At 37.6% G+C, this 23,482-nt stretch overlaps 1 protein-coding gene across 5 annotated transcripts in view; it reads left to right on the top strand.

The window, feature by feature from the left end:
- CYSLTR2 (cysteinyl leukotriene receptor 2) overlaps positions 1-19,806 on the top strand; it is a 32,960-nt gene extending 13,154 nt beyond the window's left edge. For 2 of the 5 annotated variants that reach the window (XM_077752625.1, XM_077752627.1), the window contains 4 exons: positions 2,567-2,756; positions 10,960-11,030; positions 16,321-17,370; positions 19,228-19,806. In XM_077752625.1, the coding sequence (XP_077608751.1) occupies positions 16,370-17,359 (990 nt within the window). In that variant the 5' untranslated portion in view covers positions 2,567-2,756; positions 10,960-11,030; positions 16,321-16,369 and the 3' untranslated portion in view covers positions 17,360-17,370; positions 19,228-19,806. Of the gene's footprint in view, positions 1-2,566; positions 2,757-3,804; positions 3,862-10,959; positions 11,031-11,513; positions 11,705-16,320; positions 17,371-19,227 lie in introns of those variants that run through there. The other 3 variants (XM_077752628.1, XM_077752630.1, XM_077752629.1) reach the window with 3 other exon arrangements.
- The last annotated feature ends 3,676 nt before the right edge of the window (positions 19,807-23,482 follow it).

Below are 23,482 nucleotides of genomic sequence, written 5' to 3'. Positions count from 1 at the left end.
TCCTTTCTTCTTCTTCTTCTTCTTCTTCTTCTTCCTCTTTTTCTTCTTCTTCTTCTTCTTCTTCTTCTTCTTCTTCTTCTTCTTCTTCTTCTTCTTCTTCTTCTTCTTCTTCTATCTAGCGAAAGGTTGAAGTACGATGTGGTCAGGTATGTTTTATACGGGCAGAAAAGAACAATCAAAATGTTTTAAAGGATTCTCAAGAGAAAGTGTTGAGCTAAATGGAATCTTGGATCTGAGCTGGTCCTGTATTTAGCCTGTGGCTGTTAGCTAAATGAGGCTTCTATGAAGGATATTAGTGTATTCTCTTTCTTTAGCTTTCCAGGGATTAAGATGCTCTTGGACTTAAGGCTCCAGCTTCTGTAGCTATTGTCTCCCTGCAGCAGAGGCTATTTGCCAGCCAGTGACCACTCCTACTCCCCTTCAGGTCCCTACAAAGTCCTGAACCAATCCCAATCTCAGGCAGAGGAATGGAAGCAATTCTGGAACTCCGTGTTACCCTTGGGTTGATCGGATCCTGACTTTGTGCCATGACTCTAAAGTTGGGCATTTCTCCTGTCACTGAAATTTGGTCTCCACCTCATTAGGGAAAATGGAGCCATGCCTTGGCATCCCTAGCCTGAGTCTCTGTGTCCAAGGCTTTGTTCAGCCCTTGGGCTCTCCAAGACTCAAGACCTCCAAGACTCAGGGTCTTCAGACTTAGGGCCTCCAGGACTCAAAGCCTCAAAATCCAGGGCCTCTGGGACCCAGGGCTCTCAAGGACTCAGGGCCTCCAGGATTCAGGGCCTGCCTGCACTGGTCAGGCCTCCTCTCAGTCCCCAAACCCTCTCCTTGCACTATGGCCTGGCTATAAAGGGTCTTGCAGCTTACAGATGGACTTTCCCATGAATTCTGCCTTTCTCCCCAGTTGCTCAAGGAGTCCGTGTTGCTAGCATTTTATTTGGTCTCCCCAAACCTCTCATCTTCCTGGTGGGACACTTATTACTATCTTTTTAAATGACCTCTGTGGTTGTACCTGCTGGCTTCCATGCTCTGCCTATGAGATGAGCCTTTTCTTAGCAACCGTAGCTGACAGTGTCCATGAAGGCTTGCCAAGGCTTGCCTGAAGGCTTTATTTGTGTCGACTGTACTACCTCTAGCATTTCCTAATTTGAGGTTTCATCCTCCTGTCCTGGCCTTGCAAACCAGTAGAAACTTTAATTCCCTGTAAGATTGAATTAAGACGCTATTTCCAGTTCCGCATTTTGCTGTATTCCCTCTCCCAAGTCAGGCTTACAGACTTCCAGCCTCTGTGGGATGGTCTTCCTGAACTGTATCTATAGACTTGACCTGTCTCCTTAACTCTAGAGTGTGTACTCCTTATCCTAGCTCATGGCCTCACCATTCTCCTATAACCCAAGCTAGAAACAGATCAAAAGTAGAGAGCCATTATCCATGCAATCATAACTAAGGCCCTACTATCATCTCAGAAATAAGATGTGCTGCATATGAAAAATCTCATCTTGTCAGTCTATTCTTAGACCTCAGGAAATCAATTTCACAAGGCAAACTCACAAAGAAATAATTTTTAACCCAGAATTCTGGTCATTCTGGTTTGGCCATTTATAATGGGGGATTCTACTTTCCCTTTATTGTAATCTTCCAGTTCACAGTTCAAAGTCCATCCTTTCAGAGAGGACTGATGAAACAGAGGGGTTATTAGAAGGTTCCCTAGTAGGAATAGACTGAAAGCAAAGAAGTGGAGTGGAATTGAGAGATTTTCATCATAAACATGTCAGAATAATCTAAGAGTTATCAGTATTTCTGTACAGAATGCCTTTCTAGCAAATACCAACAATAATCTACTTTTTATACTTCATATGAACATGAGAACTGAGGTCATCAACTCATCCTCATGATCAGTGGGATAACAGATGTTGAAGCTAGGTCATTCCTACATTCATTCATGACAGTAAAGCAGCTGGGGAGCACTTACCCAGTGCCAAGTAGTCTATGAAGCTCATGCTCCCCCTCCTCTCTCTCTCTCTCTCTCTCTCTCTCTCTCTCTCTCTCATTTAATGCTTACAACAAACCCATGAAATTGATGTTACATATCCTTGTTGTTGGTTGAATTATGCCCTCCTCCCAAAAATATATCCAAGTACCTGTAAATGTGACCTTATTTGGAAATAGGATCTTTGTAGATGTAATTAGTTAAGATGAAGTCACAGTGGATTAAGATGAGCACTAAGCTGAATGACTTATTCTTGTAAGAAGAGGTCCTCCCTCCCTCCCTCCCTCGCTCCCTCCCTCCCTCCATTCCTCCCTCCCTCTATTCCTCCCTTCCTTCTCTCCCTTTCTCTCTTCTTCCTTCCTTCCTACCTTCCTTCCTTCCTTCCTTCTCTCTCTCTTCCTTCCTTCCTTCCTTCCTTCCTTCCTTCCTTCCTTCCTTCCTTTTTCTTTCTTTCTTTCTTTCTTTCTTTCTTTCCCCATAGAACCTTTAACTGCATTATGGGTCTCCAAAAGAGGAATATTAGAGCTCACAGTGTTTCTCTAGCTGATTTAAACATGGAAGCCTTGTCTTTTACAGAACATCTCATGGAATTCATATTCTGTAGAAGATACTTTGGGAAGTGCTGAATTAAAGAAAAAAAGCTTTTCTTTTTTCAACATCATTTACATGCCAACCATGTTTTCTGAGTTACATGTTCATATAAGTGTCTGAAGGAGAATTGAAAAACATCCTTGCTGCATCAGAAGTCTACATACCAGCTCTTTGGGTATGTTCATTTAACTACTGTTTTGCCATACCTTTAGATCATCATGTGGATTCTCAGAGTCAGTGTCTTCAAGTAAAAGGCAATTGGAAACACACCTATAGTTTTTTTTTTTAAATTTTTAATGTTTTGTTTTTAAATTTATTTCTGAGAGAGAGACAGCATGAGCAGGGGAGGGCCAGAGAGAGGGGGAGACACAGAATTGGAAACACGCTCTAGGTTCTGAGCTGTCAGCACAGAGCCCGACGCGGGGCTCGAACCCATGAACCATGAGATCATGACCTGAGCCGAAGTCGGATGCTTAACAGACTGAGCCTACCCAGGCGCCCCCAGAACACACCTATAGTTGAACAAAGTTGGGTTTATTGTCTTGTTGTGTTAAAGGAGAATTCACATAAAGGGAAACTGGGGAATCTCAGAAAGAGGATGTTAGGAAATATAATAGGATTTATGCTGCATTAGATAATTTGGGGGTAAGATTCAAGGAAGCAGACTTTGTAGGAACAAAAATGGTTATTAGTTCTTATAACAGACTCTGAAAAACAGAAACTCATACTATCATACTCAGACAATGAAAACATGATTGCCCCTCCCCTTGCAAAATCCACTTGTTCTTTTCTAGCCATCCAGGAAGCTTTTCTCCACTCACACCTCCAGTCATAGGCTGTTATGTGATATTTATAGGTGTATAATAAGTGTGTTTACTATGGCATAAATTTCTCTTTGGCTAGTTAAGAAGAAATTAAGGACTATGTTATTATCTGTGACAACTCTGCCTCATGAATTTACATTTAAACATAGGATTTGTCAAATATGAAGCAAGGCCAGACACTAGTTAAAGGAAGGACAGATTTTATACTGTTCCAATAGAGAAAAGACTCCAACATGAACTGAACTCAACTTCAATTTTTATAGAGATGAGTGGATGTTTTTAAGGAAGAATGAAAAAATAGACAGGGGGTAAACAGGAGCTCAGCAGAGTTAGGGAAGTAGAAAATTGCAAAAAATGGGAACTGCATCTGGGTGTGCTGACACAAAGTTTAGGATTCTAGCCTCCCACAGAGGCTGAGGGACAGGAGCCCTGTCTTCAGGTTGGCTGGAACAAATGGTAAATTCTTTTGACATCCTTGAGTTTTTTCAGGCTCTATAAGAAGGGCAGGTTATGGTCATCCTAGAGATACGGCCTTGTGCTCTTAGAAAAAAAACTGCTAGTCCTTTATTCAAGTCCTTACAGATCAAAGTAGAAGCCGAGTCAAGAAGAGGGCTCAGAAGAGCCTGGTTAGAATTTGATCAAGGAGAGAGTCTTTGTTAGCTTCCAGAGCAGAAGTTGGACACTTTAAGATCCTTACCAAGGTCAGAGACAAGTTATGAGTGATTCTTTCCAGTTGGATTATTCCAACTCTAATAGTTGTTGCTTGCACAGTATGTGTGCCAGGGACTCGGTAATTTCTCCTGACAGTTCTCTCAGTAAGCCTGTGGCTGCCTCTTTCAGATGTCTCTGTGTATTCTCTTTAGGGAAACATGATTCCTAGAGGGGTGGTAGTTTTCATCATCTGACATTCTCTAATGATCATTTTGAATACACAGGGCAGTGTGTGCCAGGTGGGTGTAAGCCTGATGTCCATATAAGAAGTAAACTTGGTGGTACTGGGAATGTAAGAATCATTTATGAAAACAGGAATGAGTCTTTTTCTTTATTTGAGCATCTGTGATGGCAAGTCACTTGGGGTGGACAGATTCCTTCAGTGGAGTCAGACAAGTCCTGCTCAGCAGGCTGGAGGGTTACGAAAGAAAATAAAGTAGCAATTCTATCCAGGTTAGATCCAAGTTTTGTTCTTACTCCAAAAGTGTTAGATTTTGCTGATAGAGTTGTAAGGAACTCAGCAGACATATTTTGTTAATATTTGGCTGGTGTACAATTTTATAAGCCTGAAATTGGGGGTTAATTATGCAAGGGAAACTTGACTATCAGAAGGGATATATAGAAGAAAATTGACCTCTTGAAGAGTTTTTGTTTGTTTGTTTTTTGTTGCTTTTTAAAAAATTCTATTTATTTATTTTGAGAGAGAAAAAGTGCACACCACAAGAGCTCACATTAGCTAGGGGGAGACAGAAAGAAGGAGAGAGAGAGAGAGAGAGAGAGAGAATCCCAAACAGGCTCTGCACTGTCAACACAGACACTGACGTGGGGCTCCATCTCACGAACCGTGAGATCATGACCTGAGCCAAGACCAGGAGTCAGAAGCCTAATGGACTGAGCCACCCAGGCACCCCTGTTTGCTAGTTTTTCGTTATTAAATTTTGTCAGTAATCAGTTAAATTCATAACAGTGGCTATGGTCTAAGAAAAAACAACCCAGAGAATTTTGTCTTCTCTTAAGTGGCAAAGACTATAATAGGTCATAAGATGAAAATAAGGGAGATCATATTAGTTAATAGACAGGGTAAAAGTACAACGATGAACAAGATGACTAGTAAAGGAAAAGAAGAGGGTGCTAAAGGATTAGAAAATTTTGTTCTGTCTTGTGTGAAAGCCATCTGCTTCTGTAGTCAATAGTTTATTTCGCTGCTTTGGGCAGAAGTTGCCCACTTCTGTAAGTCAATAACTTCTGGAGAATTTCTAAAAATCTTCACTTTGAGGTCTTTCAAAGGAATGGACTTCCAGTAGTTGGAAGGAAGCTCTGAATGTCTTTTTAGTTGGGAGACATGAGTCCAAAAATTAAAATATTGGAATGTTAATGCAATGTCAGTTGTTAAAGATAGCAATAAGGTTTTTTCCATCTGGATCAAGAGAGGTTTTTCTCTGAGGTCTTTTCCAGAAAACCGAATATCTAGGTTTCCAATCAGACAGAGACTGCTTTGGAGAACATTTTGGAAATGCAGCTTTCCTATAGTCATCACATTAGATCACAATAGGATAGGATCAAAGCTTGGAAGTGATTCCCAAAGGCACAGGGCAGCTTGCTATCTACTCAGGAGGAGATATTTTGTTGGTTCTAGATGGGGCTGATTTCAATGCCTGCAATCAAGGACAATGGAAATCCTTCAACCATTAGAAGTTTGAGGGTTTTAGAATTCCATTAGTTGTTGTTACTTTCCCTGTTTTCCGTGGATAAGGACAGTGATGTTTCTAAGTAAAAGGTAAGGCTTTACAGTTCTTTGATGACTATGTCAGTGAAATGTGTGTCTCTTACTGAAAAGACAAGTTGCAATTCCCAAGTTAAGCAATTTTTTCCTGTAACAAAGAAAAGCCTTAACATACGCTGAGAATAAACAACAACCAGAACATATTCACAGACCTTCTGGGGATGTTCAAAGGAGCCTTGAGGCTGTTGTTGTCCATGTTTTACCTTTACAGACTTGCTAGAATTGTGTTGATGGCAGGTAGAGCACGCATTGGAATATCCTTAGCAATAGTCTTCAAATTTCCTGCCAGTGTTGGTTAATATCATTGCCAGTTTATCTCTGTTATTGTAGGTAATATCACAAAACAGGCTTGCTAAACTCTACTTTTATTATGGCTTTCTCTTTGGGTAAAAGCAAGGCATCTCAAGGTTCTTTGATTCATTGTCTACTTTACAGGGAGTCTTATAGTGTCAGGAAATCTCTATTTCAAAAATATTTTGAATTCATGGATGAATCCAAAATCATATTTTATGTATAAGTATAAATATTTGTTCTTTTACCCTTTTGTCAGCAAGTCTGGGTAAAGGCAATTAATTTAGTCATCTGAATTGATTTTATTTCAAAGTAAAGCTTATACTTCAAGGGTAAATTCAGATCAGTGATAGCATAGCCTGCTTGGAAATTTTAATTTTTCTTCCTAAGTAGGAACCAACAAACAAAATTAAACCAGGGATATCCAAGGGAGAATCTAGAAGGTCCTTGCAAAGTATGGATACTTCCATTAATGAGGTAACGAATCATGGGCTTTTTTTTTTTTTATAGATGAGGAAAGGAGTGTAGCTGGGTTTAGTGTTAAAGCAACAGATGGTGATGTTTTAAGGGAAAACAGCAAAATTATATAGGAAGTTATGTGATTGGCTGAGAAGTCCCAGGTTATTTCTATCAATAGGAGAGTATATATAACAGGAAAACTATTTATTTATTTTAATAGTCTTAGCAACTAATGTGGGGCTCAAACTCATGACCCAGAGATCAAGAGTCATATGTTCTTCTGACTGAGCCAGCCAGACACCACAAACAGGGGGACTGTTAAAAGTTTAGTGGAGATCATAGAACTAAGTTGACTAAGCGGCCGAGGCTTAAGGCTTCTATAAACCTTGCTGGAACTGCTATAGCTCTTACACAAGATGGTTTAATGAGATATAATGAAAGACTGAAATCAACAATTGGTCTCTGATGATTCCCATGTAATTGAGTCAGAAAGTCTAGTAGTGCTTATTCAGATTTGTCATGGTAAAAAAAGAAAAAGAAATCTTTGTATTTATTTGTTTATTTATTATAGTTTATTGTCAAGTTTGTTTCCATATAACACCCAGTGCTCATCCCAACAAGTGCCCTCCTCCATGCTCATCACCCCATTTCCCCTCTCCCCCACCCCCATCAACCCTCAGTTTGTTCTCAGCATTCAAGAGTCTCTCATGGTTTGCCTCCCTCCCTCTCCTTAACTATTTTTTCCCTTTCCCCTCCCCCATGGTCCTCTGTTAAGTTTCTCCTGTTCCCCATATGAGTGAAGACATATGGTATCTGTCCTTCTCTCCCTGACTTATTTCACTTAGCATAACACCCTCAAGTTCCATCCACGTTGCTACAAATGGCTAGATTTCATTCTTTCTCATTGCCATGTAGTATTCCATTGTATAGATAAACCACACCTTCTTGATCTATTCGTCAGTTGGCTATTGCTGAAAGTGCTGCTATGAACATTGGGGTACATGTGCCACTATGCATCAGCACTTCTGTATCCCTTGGGTAAATTCCTAGCAGTACTACTGCTGAGTTCTATTGTTAATTTTTTGAGGAACCTCCACACTGTTTTTCAGAGGGGCTGCACCAGTTTACATTCCCACCAACAGTGTAGGAAGGTGCCTGTTTCTCCACATCCTCACCAGCATCTAGAGTCTCCTGATTTGCTCATTTTAGCCACTCTGACCGGCGTGAGGTGGTATCTCAGTGTGGCTTTGATTTGTATTTCCCTGATGATGAGTGATGCTGAGCATCGTTTCATGTGTCTATTGGCCTTCTCGATGTCTTCTTTGGAGAAATGTCTATTCATGTCTTCTGCCCATCTCTTCACTGGATTATTTGTTTTTTGGGTGTGGAGTTTGGTGAGCTCCTTATAGATTTTTGATACCAGCCCTTTATCTGATATGTCATTTGCAACTATCTTTTCCCTTTCCATCGGTTGCCTATTAGTTTTATTGATTATTTCCTTTGCCATGCAGAAGCTTTTAATCTTGATGAGGTTTCTATCTATAGTTCATTTTTGCTCTTGATTCCCTTGCCTTTGGAGATGTGTCGAGTAAGAAATTACTGCAGTTGAGGTTGCGGAGGTTGATTCCTGCTTTCTCCTCCAGGGTTTTGATGGTTTCCTGTCTCACATTCAGGTCCTTCATCCATTTTGAGTTTATTTTTGTGTATGGTGTAGGAAAGTGGTCTAGTTTCATTCTTCTGCATGTTGTTGTCCAGTTCTCCCAGCACCATCTGTTAAAGAGGCTGTCTTTTTTCCACTGGATACTCTTTCCTGCTCTGTCAAAGATTAATTGGCCATATATTTGTGGGTCCATTTCTTAGTTCTCTATTCTATTCCATTGGTCTACATGTCTGTTTTTGTGCCAAAACCATACTGTCTTGATGATGACAGCTTTGTAGTAGAGGCTAAAGTCTGGGATTGTGATGCCTCCCATTTTGGTTTTCTTCTTCCATATTACTTTAAGGCTATTCGGGGTCTTTTGTGGTTCCATACAAATTTTAGGATAGTTTGTTCTAGTTTTGGGAAGAATGCTGGTGCAATTTTGATTGGAAATGCATTGAATGTGTAGATTGTTTTGGGTAGTATTAACATTTTAACAATATTCTTCTGATCCATGAGCATGGAATGTTTTTCCATTTCTTTGTATCTTTTTCAATTTCCTTCATAAGTTTTCTTTAGTTCTCATCATACAGATCTTTTACATCTTTGGTTAGATTTATTCCGAGGTATTTTATGGTTTTTTGTGCAATTTTGAATGGGATCAGTTTCTTGATTTCTCTTTCTGTTGCTTCATTATTGGTGTTTAAAAATGCAATGGATTTCTGCATGTTGATTTTGTACCCTGCAACTTTGCTGAATTCATGGATCAGTTCTAGGAACAGGAGAGGGATGTCCACTTTCACCATTGTGGTTTAACATAGTGCTGGAAGTCCTAGCATCAGCCATCAGACAACAAAAGGAAATAAAAGGCATCAGAATTGGCAAAGATGAAGTCAAACTTTCACTTTTCACAGATGACATGATACTCTACATGGAAAACCCAACAGACTCCACCAGAAGTCTAGTAGAAAATTTTGTATTTAAACATGAGCATGCTTCTTTTAATTTAAAAAGTATGCAATCCCTGAAAGATATTTATATTAGTATATTTTATCTAAGTATAATTAACTTAGGGACATCAACTCTTTTTTGGTAATTTATGAGCTTTTTTATTACTAAGCTTGGTAAATAAAAACACTCCTATAATAGTTTTATTTAATCAAAATTCAAAGGATTTTTAGAAATCTAATTATTCCCATTTTTTCTTCCTTTCATGGGATGAAAGTACAAATCTTGTGTTACCCCTTGGCCATTTTAGTAAAACCCAATGTGCCTACGATGGTTTAATAGCTTTATCCTAAATTTGGGCCTGAATTTGGGAAAGAAAGAAAAGGGAATAGTTGTTTGAGAAGATATAACTCATAGAGTCAAGAAATAATTATAGGCAACATAAAAATACTCAACAATAATTATTAGAAACTTAACTTTTCTTTGAAAGAAAGGAATCTTTTAAAAAATGAATGAAAAGTATATCAGAAGCACTGAAATTTAACAGAATATTTTATTGACAAAAATTTTTATTAATTAGTATAAAATAACCTAATTATTTTATATTAAAAAGACGAATCCTAATTTTGTTTTTTTGTACATTATTCACAAAATAATCTATAATAAAGGATGTATTATTATTCCCTCATATGCATGCATTTAGACATTCACAAATGTATAAATACACAAATAGCATGAATTTAAAGTATTGAACTATAGCTTTAAAATTAAATCTATTAAATAAAACAAAGTGTATATCAAATTAAATTTACCCTCTGAATAAACTATTTCAGTTTTCTTAATAAACAAACAGAAAATCATATTCATTATCTTCTATACATATTCATATTTCTCTGTATTAACTATTTATATTAATTATCATCTTTAACCAAAATAATCAACCTTCCTTGTCATCAAGCATAAGGAAAGTCAGAGAGAATATAAAGAATAATTCAGATATTTTTCTGTCTACTAGCTTTTATGTCATACAATTTAAATAATTTTAAAGTATAACATAATGAAAAAGTATAATTCAAAAGCATTTACAAATTTTGTTCATCTACTGCCCTTGTAAAAAATAAAGTAAAAATTATATTTAATGATCACTGCTTTGTATCTGTTTCTTATTTAGAAACTGTTTAGGCATCCAAAGATTATTTATTAATTAACTATTTGTCTAAGGGCTTAAAGTTAGTTAGGATTTATAATTATAATGATAAATTATAATCATAATTTTAGGAAACTATAATTTTAGTTAAAACATTAAATTCTTATGCTTTGTCCCAAAGTTACTATGTCATAAAATTAAACCTTTAAAAAGGCATTCATTGTTATTGCTCATTTTAGTTAAATACAGTTTTATATGTATAATTTTAAATTTCGAAAAAGTTATGGAAGTAGTGGAATATTGCTTAACTCATAAACAATGTAGGAAATCCAGTTTAATCAAAAGAAATTTAACCCCGGCCTTGTACAAATCAAAATATTGTACTGACACTAGTTTTTATATATTAAACTAATTTTATAAAGACTCTGAATCATGCTAAAAATGTTACCTTCTTTTTACTTGAAAGTAATGCCCTTTCTTTTCTCACAAATGTAATAATAAAAGCTGTTATGTAAATACACTTTTAGGGTCCACAAATGAAATACATCTTAATAACTTTGTCTTTTTTTATTTCAGACATTTCACCTGTTTATCTGGACTATACATTCCTAGAATGTGCACATAAAGAGTGAAGGACTCTTGATCAGGTAATCATTCATTTCTTAAGAGAAGGAAAATGAGAAAGAGAAAATGAAAAAAAAAAAAAAGGAAGAGGAATCTCCTTTAGATGAATACGACATTAACACTAAAAAAAGACAATTATGTTCCCTCTGAGAAGAAAGGTTGTATATAGAAAAACAAATTTCTGAGGTGCCTGGCTGGCTTAGTCAAAGGAGCATGCAACTCTTGACTTCAGGACTGTGAGTTCAAGCCCCATGTTGGGTGTAGAGATTACTTAAAAATAAAATCTAAAACAAAAACTAAAAAACAAAAAGCATACTTTGAAATTTATACATGAAAATTGGCTTAAGTCCTTGCCAATTTTGTCAATGACTGATTTAAAAATAAAAGCCAGCATTTATTAATCCCCAACAAATGGAAGGAAAGAAAGGGGTATCACGAACATTAAATAAAAGAATCTTTCTTTTAGATAACTTCCTCTTGAAAGTTGCCTCACTTTTTGTTTCTAGAGTGTCTTTCAAGTAAACAATCTTGTTTATGTCAAAAGTTCCTCAAAGTGGCCATTACAATTCTGAATCGTCCCTGGTGATATTGTGCAGTTGCACGTGTGCTTTACAAGGAGGACAAGCTGAAGGAAACCTCTTGGCCCTGGGAGATGTGCAGTCTGAAGTTGAGTGGACCCTAGGAGAACTGTGGTGGTGTAAGGATGGTGCTTGTCCGCACTTTTGCCTCTGAAATTTGGGCAGAAATTTGTCTCAAGTTAGAGCTGAATAAACAACAAAGCAGATTTCAGGGTCACAAAGATACAAAAGAGAAGTCATTCCAATTTTTGAAATGATGACCTTACACAAAGTTTATCCAAAGAACAAAATTTGTCCAAAGAATGCCAGTCCTTCTGAACACTCAGTCCCTGGGACAACTGGAAGATGGACTTGTGGGGCTTTTCCTTATCTTTTCCTTACAGACTTTTCCTCTGAGGGGCAAACAACACTCAAGACAATAGACAGACTATACAATGGGTATTAGAAGTTTAGGAAACAATTGTCACAATTTACGGCATTTACCAGTCTGATTGGTAACTAGAATGTTTTGGGGTTATCACTATTTTTTATTTTAGCCATTCTAATAGATGAGTAGTTCTATCCCATTGTAGTTATAGTTTGCATGTCCTTAATGGCTAATGCTACTGGATAACTTTTTATGTACCTATATGTTTATCTACACACCTTCTGAAATATCTCTTCATGTCTTTTGCCTATTTTCTAATCAGATTGTTTGTTTGGTTTGGTTTGGTTTTTACTATTGTGTTTTGAGAGTTCTTTATACATTGTAGACGCTGGTCCTTTGTAGAATCTGTGGTTTGCAAATATTCTCTCCTAGTCTGTAGCTCATCTTTTCATCCTCTTAACAGAATTTTTTTGCCGTGCAGAAGTTTTCTATCTTGATGAAGTCCAACTTATCAATTCTTCCTTTCATGGATAATGTTTTTGATGTTACGTCCAAGAACTCTCTGCCTACCCTTAAATCCCAAAGATTTTATCCTATGTATTTTTTCCCTAAAAAAGTTATAGTTTTACATTTTATACTTAGTCCATGATCCATTTCAGTTAATTTTTATGTAAGATATGTGGTTTAGGTCATGGTTTGTTCTTTTGCCTGTGAATGTCCACTTGCTCCAGCACCTGCAAAAAGACCATCCTGCTTCTGTTGAATCTCTTTTGCCCTTTGTCAAAAATTAGTTAAGCATATTTGTTTAACAATTTTTTTAGGTACTCTGTTTTGTTCCACTAATTTATGTGTCTATTCCTTCAATATCACACAGTCTTGAGCACTTCTGATTCCTTTCCCTTCCCACATAAATTTTAGAATGATCTTATTTCAACAACAACAAAAAAATCTTGCAGGAATTTTATTGGGAATTGCATTAATCCTAGAAATCAATTTGGGAAGGACTGACATCTTTATTCTGTTGAGCCTTCCAATCTATGAACATGGTAGGTGTCTTCATTTACTTAGAACTTTGATATCTTTCATCAGCATTTTGTAGTTTTCAGCATATAAATTCTGGAATGTCTTGTTAGATATACACAAGTATTTCATCTTATTTTTGAATGATTGCAAATGGTACTGTATTTTTTATTCCAATGTGTTCATATGTTCATTGCTAGTATATAAAAATATAATTGATTTTTATGTGTTGTATCCTATGACTTTGTTGAATTTACTTGTTACTTCTAGGACTTTTTGGTGTAGATTCCTTGGGATTTTCTGTGTAAACAATCACGTCGCAAATGGGGAGTCTTTTCTTTCTTCCTTTCTGATCAGTAAGATGTTTATTTCTTTTTCTTGCCTTATTTCACTAGCTAGAATTTACAGCATTATGTATAATAAGAGAAGTAAGAATGGACGTCCTTGCATTGGTCCCAATTTTAAGGAGAAGGTATTCAGTCTTTCACCCTTAATTATGTTAGCTATGCGGGGTTTTTTGTTGATAATTATCAAGTTGAGGAAGTTCTCCTCTATTCCTCTAAGAGTTTTGATCATGAATTGGTATAGGATTTTGTTCACATGCTTTTTCTGCATTGATTGATATGATCACATGATTTTTCTCATTAGCCTCTTTACATGAATTACACTTACTATTTTTTAAACATTGAACCAGGCTTGAATGCATGAAATAAACACTACTTGGTCATGGTATATAATTCTTTTTGTATATTGCTAAATTTTACTTGCTAATATTTTGTTAAGAGATTTTGTGTCTATATTCATAAGGAATATTGGCCTGCAGTCTTTTGTTTTGTACTGTGTCTGGTTTTGATATCAAAGTAATACTAGCTTCATAAAATAAATTGGGATATCTATCCTCCTTTTCTATTTTCTGGAAGAGATTGCATGGACGTGGTGTTAATTCTTATTTAAATATGGTAGATTTGGGTAGAATACTCCAGTGATATCACCCGGACTTGGAGATTCCTTTTACAGCTTTAAAATAAGAATTTAATTTTCTCAGTAGTTCAAATTATCATTTTGTATTTGGTGAGCTGGGGTAGTTTTTTTTTTAAAGGAATTAATCCATTTCCTTTAAGATATCAAATTTATACGTGTAGAGGTATTCATGGTATTCCTTTATTATACCACAGTATCTTTTGATGTCCACAGTATCTATAATGATGTCCCCTGTTTCACATTCTTGATAATGGTAATTTGTGTCTGCTCTATTTTTTACTTTTGTCTGCCTTGCTAGAGGTTTGTCAATTGTATTGTTCTTTTCAAATAACCAGTTCTTTTTTTTCATTTATTCTCCTTGATTTTTGTTTTGTTTTGTTCTCAATTTCCTTGATTTCTGCTTTTACCTTTATTACTTGCCCGCTTTTGCTTGATTTGGGTTTATTTCATTCAAAAAAATTTAGCTTCTTGAGATGGGAGCTTAGGTGATTGATTTAAAACTATTTTGTAATGTGTGCATTTAATGTTATACAGTTCTCTCTTAGCAATGCTTTTGATATACCCCACAAATTTTGATACGATACCTGTGCATTTTTATTCAGTTCAATATATTATTTGGTTTCCCTTGAGACTTCTTCTTCGACCCAGGGAATATTTAGAAGTGTGTTGGTTAGTGCCCAAGAATTTGGAGACTTTTCTATTATCTTTCTGCTGTTGACTTCTAGTTTGATTCCATTGTAGTTACAGAGCACACTGTGTATGGCTTCAATTTTTTTAAATCTGTTGAGGTTTGTTTTATGGCCCAGGATGTGGTTTATTTGGGTATATGTTCTGTGGGCACTTGAAAAGAATGTGTGTTCTGCTGTGGTTGAATGGGGTTTTTATAAATGTCTATTGGTTCCTGTTGGTTGATATTGTGTTTGAGTTCTTCCGTATTCTTATGCACTTTTGTCTAGTTGTTCTCTCACTTACTGAGAAAGTGATATTTGAAATTATCAACTATAACTATGAACTTGTCAATTTTTCCTTTCAATTCTATCAGTTTTTGCTTCACTATTTGCTTCACTATTCAGTATTTGCAACTATTGTTAGCTGCATACACATTTAGAATTGGTGTGTCTTTTTTGTAGATAAACTCTTTTGTCATTATAAAATCTCCCTCTCATAATTTTCTCTGTTCTAAAGTTTTCTTTATCTGGTATTAAGAGCCACCCCTGATTTCCTTTGATATATGTTTGCATGACATATGTTTTCACCCTCTTACTTTCAACTTACCAATAGTGTTATTTGAAGTGAATTTCTTATATATAGCATATAATTTATATATAACTATATAGATAGATATAGATATACCATTCTGTCAATTTGTATTTTAATTGGTATATTTATACTATTTCTATTTATTATAATTATTTATTTTTTTAGGGATAAGTCAGCCATTTTTTTCTATTTGTATTATCTATTTTCTTTTTCCTATCTTCCTGTTGGTTACTTAAACACTTTTCAGAATTCTGGTTTAATTTATCTCTAGCGTTTTTGAGCTTATCTCTTTGTATGGCTTTTTAATGGGTGTTCTAGGTATTACATTACACACACATCACTTACCACAGTCTATTGGCAACATCATTTTACCAACTCACGTGAAGTGTGGAAACCTTACCTCCTTTGTGTCCTTTCACCTTTCCCCATTTATAATATAATTATAATTATCTTTAAAAATTGCCCTACATCAAAGCTCAACACATCAATGTTCATTTCAATCATCAAACATAACTTGGACTACAAAATAGAAGAAAAAAATCCTATTGTATTTACCCATATTTTTGCTTATCATGTTCTTACTTTCTGATGTTCCTAGGTTCCTTCTTTTATTGATTCCTTTCTGATATGAGAACTTATTTTAGTCATTCTTTTAGGATAGTTCTTATGGCAACAATTCTCTTTAAGTTTTCCATCATCTGATAATGTATTGACTTCTTCATATTTGAAAGATATTTTTACTGGATATAGATCTCTGGCTTGGTAGACTTGTTTTTCAGCACTTGAAAATGTTACGCCACTTCCTTTTGTCTTCCATATATTTTGATGAGACATCTGCTGTCTGGTAGATTTGGACTGCAGTATCAACATAAGCACTGGACCAAACATCTCCCAAGTTTGAGGCTTCAGTTTCAACAATAAATTAATGTTTGTTTTGTACTCTAGAAATTTATCATGAAATATAATGGAGCATATGGTAAAGACTTTGCTGATATTTTTGACTCAAGCTTCAAAGGAAAGCTAGTATTTCTCTGTTTCATTAAAACCTGGAAAGATGTAAGTAATGAGCAGGAAGTAACTTTTTGTATCTGTTTGTTTTTAATCCAGCGTGGAGAGAAAACTTATGCCCTTGCCTCTGTGCATCTCCATATCATAAATGGAACTCAATGGCACCTTCAGCAGTAACAACAGCAATGGGGACTGTTCAATTGAAAACTTCAAGAGGGATTTTTACCCCATTGTGTACCTAATAATATTTGTCTGGGGAACCTTGGGAAATGGTTTTTCCATATATGTTTTCCTGCAGCCTTATAAGAAGTCCACACCTGTGAATGTTTTCATGCTAAACCTGGCCATTTCAGATTTCTTATACATAAGTACACTGCCCTTCAGAGTTGACTATTACATCAGAGGCTCCAATTGGATATTTGGGGACCTGACCTGCAGGATTATGTCTTATTCTATGTATGTCAACATGTACAGCAGCATTTATTTCCTGACCGTGCTGAGCATTGTGCGTTTCCTGGCAACTGTTCATCCCTTCCGGCTCCTCCATGTGACTAGCATCAGGAGTGCCTGGATTCTGTGTGGGATCATATGGTTCCTTATCATGACTTCTTCAATAGTGCTTCTGAAAAATGGCTCTGAGCAGAAGGGGAATATCACATTATGCTTAGAGCTGAATATCAGTAAAATTGTTAAACTGAAGACCATGAACTACATTGCCTTGGTAATAGGCTTCCTGCTGCCATTCTGCATGCTCAGCATATGTTACCTGCTGATCATTCGAGCCCTGTTAAAGGTAGAGGTCCCAGAATCTGGGCTGCGAGTTTCTCACAAGAAAGCACTTATCACCATCATCATTGCCTTGATCATCTTCCTTCTATGTTTCCTGCCCTATCACATACTGAGAACCCTCCACCTGATCATGTGGAAAGTGGATACATGCAGAGAAAATCTGCATAAAGCTGTGGTCATCACACTGACCTTAGCAGCAGCCAATAGCTGCCTCAATCCTTTCCTCTATTATTTTGCTGGGGAAAATTTTAAGGACAGACTAAGGTCTGCACTCAGAAAAGATCACCCGTGGAAGACAAAGTGCAGCATTCCTGTCTGCATGTGGTTGAAAAAGGAAACACAAGTTTAAGGGATTATTAGGTAAGGTCTGTTCTTGTATCCTTGTGTCCACTTTCATTCACACTTCGTCCAAAATGACCATGTATTTACATTATTTCCAACAAAGATCATTCCTGACATTTAATTGACCATGACTGCTGTCAATAAGTCCTACTTCAAATATTTTATTAGGTGTGTTTTTAGTGGTTGAGTCTAAATGAGAATGTAGCAGGCAAAATCTCTAATAGTCTTGCAACCTAAAATGTTAGACCAGGAAGAAATGCTGAGCACCGTGGGTGCTTCTTTTCATCAGATTTTGTACCAGACCTCCATTCCACCAGCCATTCTAAATTAACTTTAAGACAACCTCAACTTCCTCAGCTTCTCCAGCTCCTCTTCCATCTTCAATCCCCTATGATATAGCCAGGTTCCAGAGCTAAAGAAGGTTCCAGAGCAGATAAGAAAAGCATCCTAATTATTTGGTGAAAAGACTGACTGTGAAGAGGCTGCCCTTTAACAAGGCAGAGTCAGGGTCCCAAAAAAAAACAGTGAGAGTAAAAGAGAAGGACTAGGGCAAGAAAGAGCTGGTAAGAAGTAGGGAGAAAGACAAATTTTATTTTGCACTGGGGGAGAGGCTCTAGCACACTGAATGCAAGAAGGCTCCCTTTGCCTCCCTCTTGCCAAGGGGCTAGAAAGGATAGGAAGCCTAGGAGGAGGAACTGGGGCATTACCCAAGTGGGTGGAGGTATTACGTGTGAAATAGCAGAGAAAAGGGGGTCAATTTTACTTGTGGGATTTCAGTTTGGACTGACTCCACTGCAGTTCTAAGTCCTGCACATTAATCCGTTGGTATGGAAGCCAGAATGGAGGAGGTGGCTCTAAGGGTTTGTTTGGGCACTGAAAGAGAGGGTGTGGTAAAGGGTAAGTTGTAAAGGTTGTTGTACCCCTGAGGTTCTATTAATATTTTGGCAGAATATGAGTAGGGTGGCTTTCCTTTTGAGGAAGTATAGAAAATAACTAGATAGTGGGAAGGGGTCCCTTCTGTCCACTGAAACAAAGCTAGGGAGACTACCAACTACTACCTCCCAGATCTTTGTACCACCAACAATTGAATGCTCTCTCCATGTTGGGCAGACTTGTGCCAGGCACTTGATATTCAGGAACTCCATTTAACCCTCACACTAAAGCCATGTGTTTCCACTCTATGAATGAAGAAATGGAAGCTCGGAGAAATCAACAAACTTGTTCAAGTTCACACAGCTTGTAAGAGTTTAAAAAATCTCCATGCAGAATGGTTGGCCGGGTGCTTACTCTACTGCTCTTCCTACAAACCTTCAGGCAGAGTGGTTGAAAAATCTAAGAGTTCTGTTCCCCCACCAGGCACCTACCCCTCCTCACTCTCATGAGATTTTTTTTTTTTTTGGAGGTGTTGACCCCAGGCAGAATGGAGTGTGAGAGGGAGGTGGTGTTCTAAAGTCGGGGAAGATGTGAATGTCTGTATTATAAATGAGAGTCCCAGAACCCCTCCCTTACTCTGCTGTCAAAATGCTGACAGAATAATACCCTGTCAAAACAGTAGACTAGAGAATTCTCCTACGGGGAAACCCAAGAAAAAGACTAACAGATACAGACTGTTGAGGATTCTCCAACACAAGAGCCAGCATCTGCCTTATTACCTACCTGACAGGGAAGCCCACACTGCAACTAATCTATTCAGAGAGTGTCTAGTCAACCTGGTAATGCCTTACTCTTAATTATGAACAGTCTATGACCACTACACGTGGGCAGGGGAGGAAGGTCCAAGCATGAAAAATACCAACAAATAAATCAAAAAATAGATAGAGACAATTTCAGTATGAAAGATCTCAACACTCTTATTACCCTTGCACTTTTTACCAGAAACCTACCGTGTGGATTGCCCTCCAAAATAAGTGATGAAGCTAAGATAAAGAAAAACATGACATCCAGGAAACAAGGAATCCAGTACAGGAGAAAGGTGAGCAACACAGGATGGTGGTGGTAACAGAACAACAAGAAACTAATTGATTTGAACAATCAATTTGGAGAGATTTATATTTTTCTAGAAGAATTTGGGATGAACTCGTGAAAGTACATAGAAAAGTAAGCAAGGGAAAAGACACTGCAGTCATTGAAAGCTAGGAAAAAGAAACTGCTGTTTAAGAAAGGAAATGTAATCATACTACACTACATGGCTCAGCTGTGAATCATGTTTACACAGTATAATGTAAATAACAAAATATTGTGATATAACTTTTTTTAGGAAATGAAAGAAGATATGTATACAGGGGAGGGGTGTAAGAAATCTAGGTTCCCATCTTCCATCACAGAAAATGCATAATAACTAGAGGTAAAGGATGATAAAAACTGTGTAACAATGTTATTTAGCAATAGGAGCTACAACCCAGAAGAAACAATGAATAGACAAGGATGGTCTCTGGGGAGTTTGGAGTGGGGGGGGAAAAGGGTGGAGATTTCTCTTTTCCTTTTATGAATTAATCATCTAACTTGTAAATGTGTATTGCTGAAATAAAAATTAAGTTAAAATTAAATTAAAAAATTCAAATTAATTCTGTGGGTTTTGTTTGTTTGTTTTTTTGTTTGTTTTTTAAGAAAAAAGACAGAGGGGCACCTGTGTGGCTCAGTCAATTGAGCGATGACTTCGGCTCAGGTCATGATTTCGGGATTCATGGGTTCAAGCCCCACATTTATCTGTGCTGACAGCATGGAGCTGTCAGCATAGAGCCTCCTTGGGATTCTCTCTCTCCCTCTATCTTTGCCCCTCCCCTGCTTGAGATCTCTCTCTCTCTCAAAAATAAACATTAAAAAATTGAAAAAATACATTAAAAAAGAAATAAGACAGAAAAGAAAGGCCACCAGAAATGGGCACTGAATACTGACAGAAGAAAGGAAAGCAGGGGGGTGCCTGGATGGTTCAGTCAGGTAAGTGTCTGTCTCTTGATCTTGGCTCAGGTCATGATCTCACATTTGGTAAGTTTGAGTCCCATGTCTGGCTCTGCACTGGCAGTGAGGAGCCAACTTGGAATTCTCTCTCTCTCTCTCTCTCTCTCTCTCTTTCTCTCTGGAATTCTCTCTCTCTCTCTTTCTCTGTGCCCCTCCCTCACTTGCACTCTCTTTTGCTCTCTCAAAATAAATAAGTAAATAAACTTTATTTTAAACTTTTTTTAAAAGAAGGAAATAAAGGAAAGCAGGAAATGGCTAGACTTGGATTTGGGCCCCTGAGGGAGGCCCACCCAACCCTGCCATGGGAGAGGGGGGACCCCTGTTGGAATGAATGGAGTCACTTCCTGGGGTGAGAGATGATTTGGTATATCAGGATATTTTTTAGTCATATGTAACAGAAAACCCAACTCTAAGTGGCTTAAACAATCACTATCTCATATAACTGTAATATCCAAAAAGAAGCTGGACTTCGGGCCTATTCACCTGGGGCTTCTGTGAGCCTTCTTCCACAGTTATCAGCTTGGTCTCATGGCTGAATCACCACATGGGATAAGCTGATTGCAAGCAGCCTGAGGCTACTTATTACGTTTCCTTACTTATTATATCCAGGAGAAGAAACAGGGTATCTCCTGCTCAAAGCACTTAACAAAAGTCATAGGGCTTACTCTTGATCAGACCTACTCAGATTACACACCAGCTCTAGTTTACTAGACCAAAGAAGGCATTGCTTTGATGGAATGAGGATGATAAGAGTCTACACCTGCAGTAGGGTTAAACCCACTGAAATTTCAGCTGGAAGAAGATCGAAATGGGATTTGCAGAAGCCACATATTCTGCATTGCAAGTGAAGTGGAAAAGAACTGCCAGCCAGTCAGACATCCAAGCCCAGCGTGGCCAGTACCTACGCAGCAGCCCCAGCAGCTGAGGAGGGTGAGGGGATGATGTGCTGGTGGAAGAAGGATGAACGCTAAAATAGGAGTTTATGTTGTAAAGTCATAGGGATTTTCAAAGGGTGATTAGAAATCTCAACAACAATGGTGGGGGAAAGGGAGAGAAGCAAACCATGAGAGACTCTTGAATGCTGACAAAAACGGAGAACTGATGGATGTGGGGGGAGGGGGGATGGGCATGGAGGAGGACACTTGTGGGGATGAGCACTGAGTGTTATGTGGAAACTAATTTGACAATAAACTATTAAAAAAAAAAAAAGAAATCTCAACAACTCTCCAAGGTTAAGCTAGCTCAGATCAAGCTGTGGTAACAGAGCACCCAAGGTCCTTGGGATGAATGTTCATGGAGGGGTTGTGAGCTCTTCATGTCTTTGAATCTATGGTGGGTGTGCATGTGTGTGCATGTGCGTGTGTGTGTATGTTTCTGTGTGTGTATGAGAGAGAGAGTGAGCGAGCGTATGCTTAATGACTTACATTTTCTTTTTCCAAGAGTTTTCCTTTCTCTAGTCAGGGTGAAGCATCTCATCTGGTAAAGAATGTTGTCCTCTAGGAAGAAAACAAAATGAAACTTTTTATTTACCAAAGTGAAAGCAAAGAATGTCCTGAGGTTTTAAATACAGTTCCTTTTTGTTTGAGAGATTAGATATCCCCTCAAGCAAGTGCGTAAATTGTTCAACTGGGAGAAAGGATTTTCGTTGTGTCAACTTTAGTGGAATTATGATACTGACACCATGCTGTTTCAGTGAAGACCTAAGAACAAATGCCATTATATTTCATAACTACTTTAAATGACCAATTTTCTGTTTTGGATTTAATTAGGATGACTTGCAATTTATTCTGAAGCAGAGATAATATCAAACTGGCCAAAACCAGGTTGGGAGTGGAGATTGACAAGGGAGAATTCATTTTTCTTCCTTCCTGGAAAAGAGCTTGCAAATAGAGACCCTGTCCAGGGAGAATGGGGGTAAGGTGGGGAGGGGGTAATGCAGGGGATATGGGGATAAAAGATCCTTCCTCTGAAACATTCTGTCCCCATGTAGATAGAGGCAGCTACTTAGTACTAATAAAAGCCACAAGAATTATAACGAAAGAGACCTTGTTAAAAAAAAACATTACTGCGTATTTAAAGCTCTAGTAAATAAAGAGTATGGCATTGACATAAGCATTCACAGAGAGTTCAAAGGTACACAGCTTAGAATGGAGGCTAGTTTACATGGGAGCTGGAAATGTCTCAGCAGGGTTAGCTGTATGATGTTCTGAGGAAGCTAAGGTGTTTTTAAGTTTATTTATTTTTGAGAGAGAGTGAGAACACGAGCAGAGGAGGGGCAGAGGGACAGAGGGAGAGAGAGAAAGAGGATCTCAAGCAGATAGTGGGACACGGGGCTCAAACCCACAAACGATGAGATCATGACCTGAGCCAAAATCAAGAGTCAGATGCTTAACCGAATGAGTCACCCAGATGCCCCTGAGGAGGCTAAATTCTAAGCCCTGGCCTCCTGCTCCCCTGCTCTTGTCCCCAAAGATTCCTGCATTCCAAGTGTAGAGTAGGATGTAGCAGTGCCCATGTGACATAAAAGGAAGCTACAGTCTGGGTCAGTGGACCAGAGGGGCCTGGTTCGCTCATGTAGAACATCAGGACCTTTGCATAACACTCAAGTTAGGGAAAAGCAAACTCTTGTATAACTCTCAAATTGGAGAACCCTTATAATGGCCAAGACTGAATTTCCTATTAGCTTTGTGTGATTGGTGCTTAGAGTCTGATGTGAATCAATTTTCTTAAAACTAAGCATGACACTTTCTTTATTCACAAGATCTTTCACACAAATAAAAACGTTTGAATTAAAGAAGATTGTTGCCTCTGTTCTTACTCCCTACCTAGCCTAAGAAATAGAATCTTATTAGTACCTCCACACATATTTATGTACCCTTGATCTTGAAGGTAACCATTATTCTGAATTTTGTGTAATAACTCTTTTACATATTACATTTATAAATGTATCTCCAAGCAAGATGTTACAGTCGACTTTTGAACAACACAGGTTTGAATCCCATGGGTCCACTTATATGCATACCATAAGTGTATATTCTCTTCCTTACAATTTTCTTAATAAGATTTTCTTTTCTCTGGCTTACTTTATTGTGAGAATATAGGATGTGATACATGTAATGTACAAAATATGTATTAATCAACTGTTTCATTTTATCAGTAAGACCTCTGGCCA

The sequence above is a fragment of the Crocuta crocuta genome, unplaced genomic scaffold, assembly GCF_008692635.1.
Source record: "Crocuta crocuta isolate KB4526 unplaced genomic scaffold, BGI_CrCroc_1.0 scaffold190, whole genome shotgun sequence".
In the NCBI taxonomy this organism is placed as follows: Eukaryota; Metazoa; Chordata; class Mammalia; order Carnivora; family Hyaenidae; genus Crocuta; species Crocuta crocuta.
The sequence above is the reverse complement of the archived record's forward strand: the minus strand, read 5'-3'. Positions and strand labels throughout refer to the sequence as shown.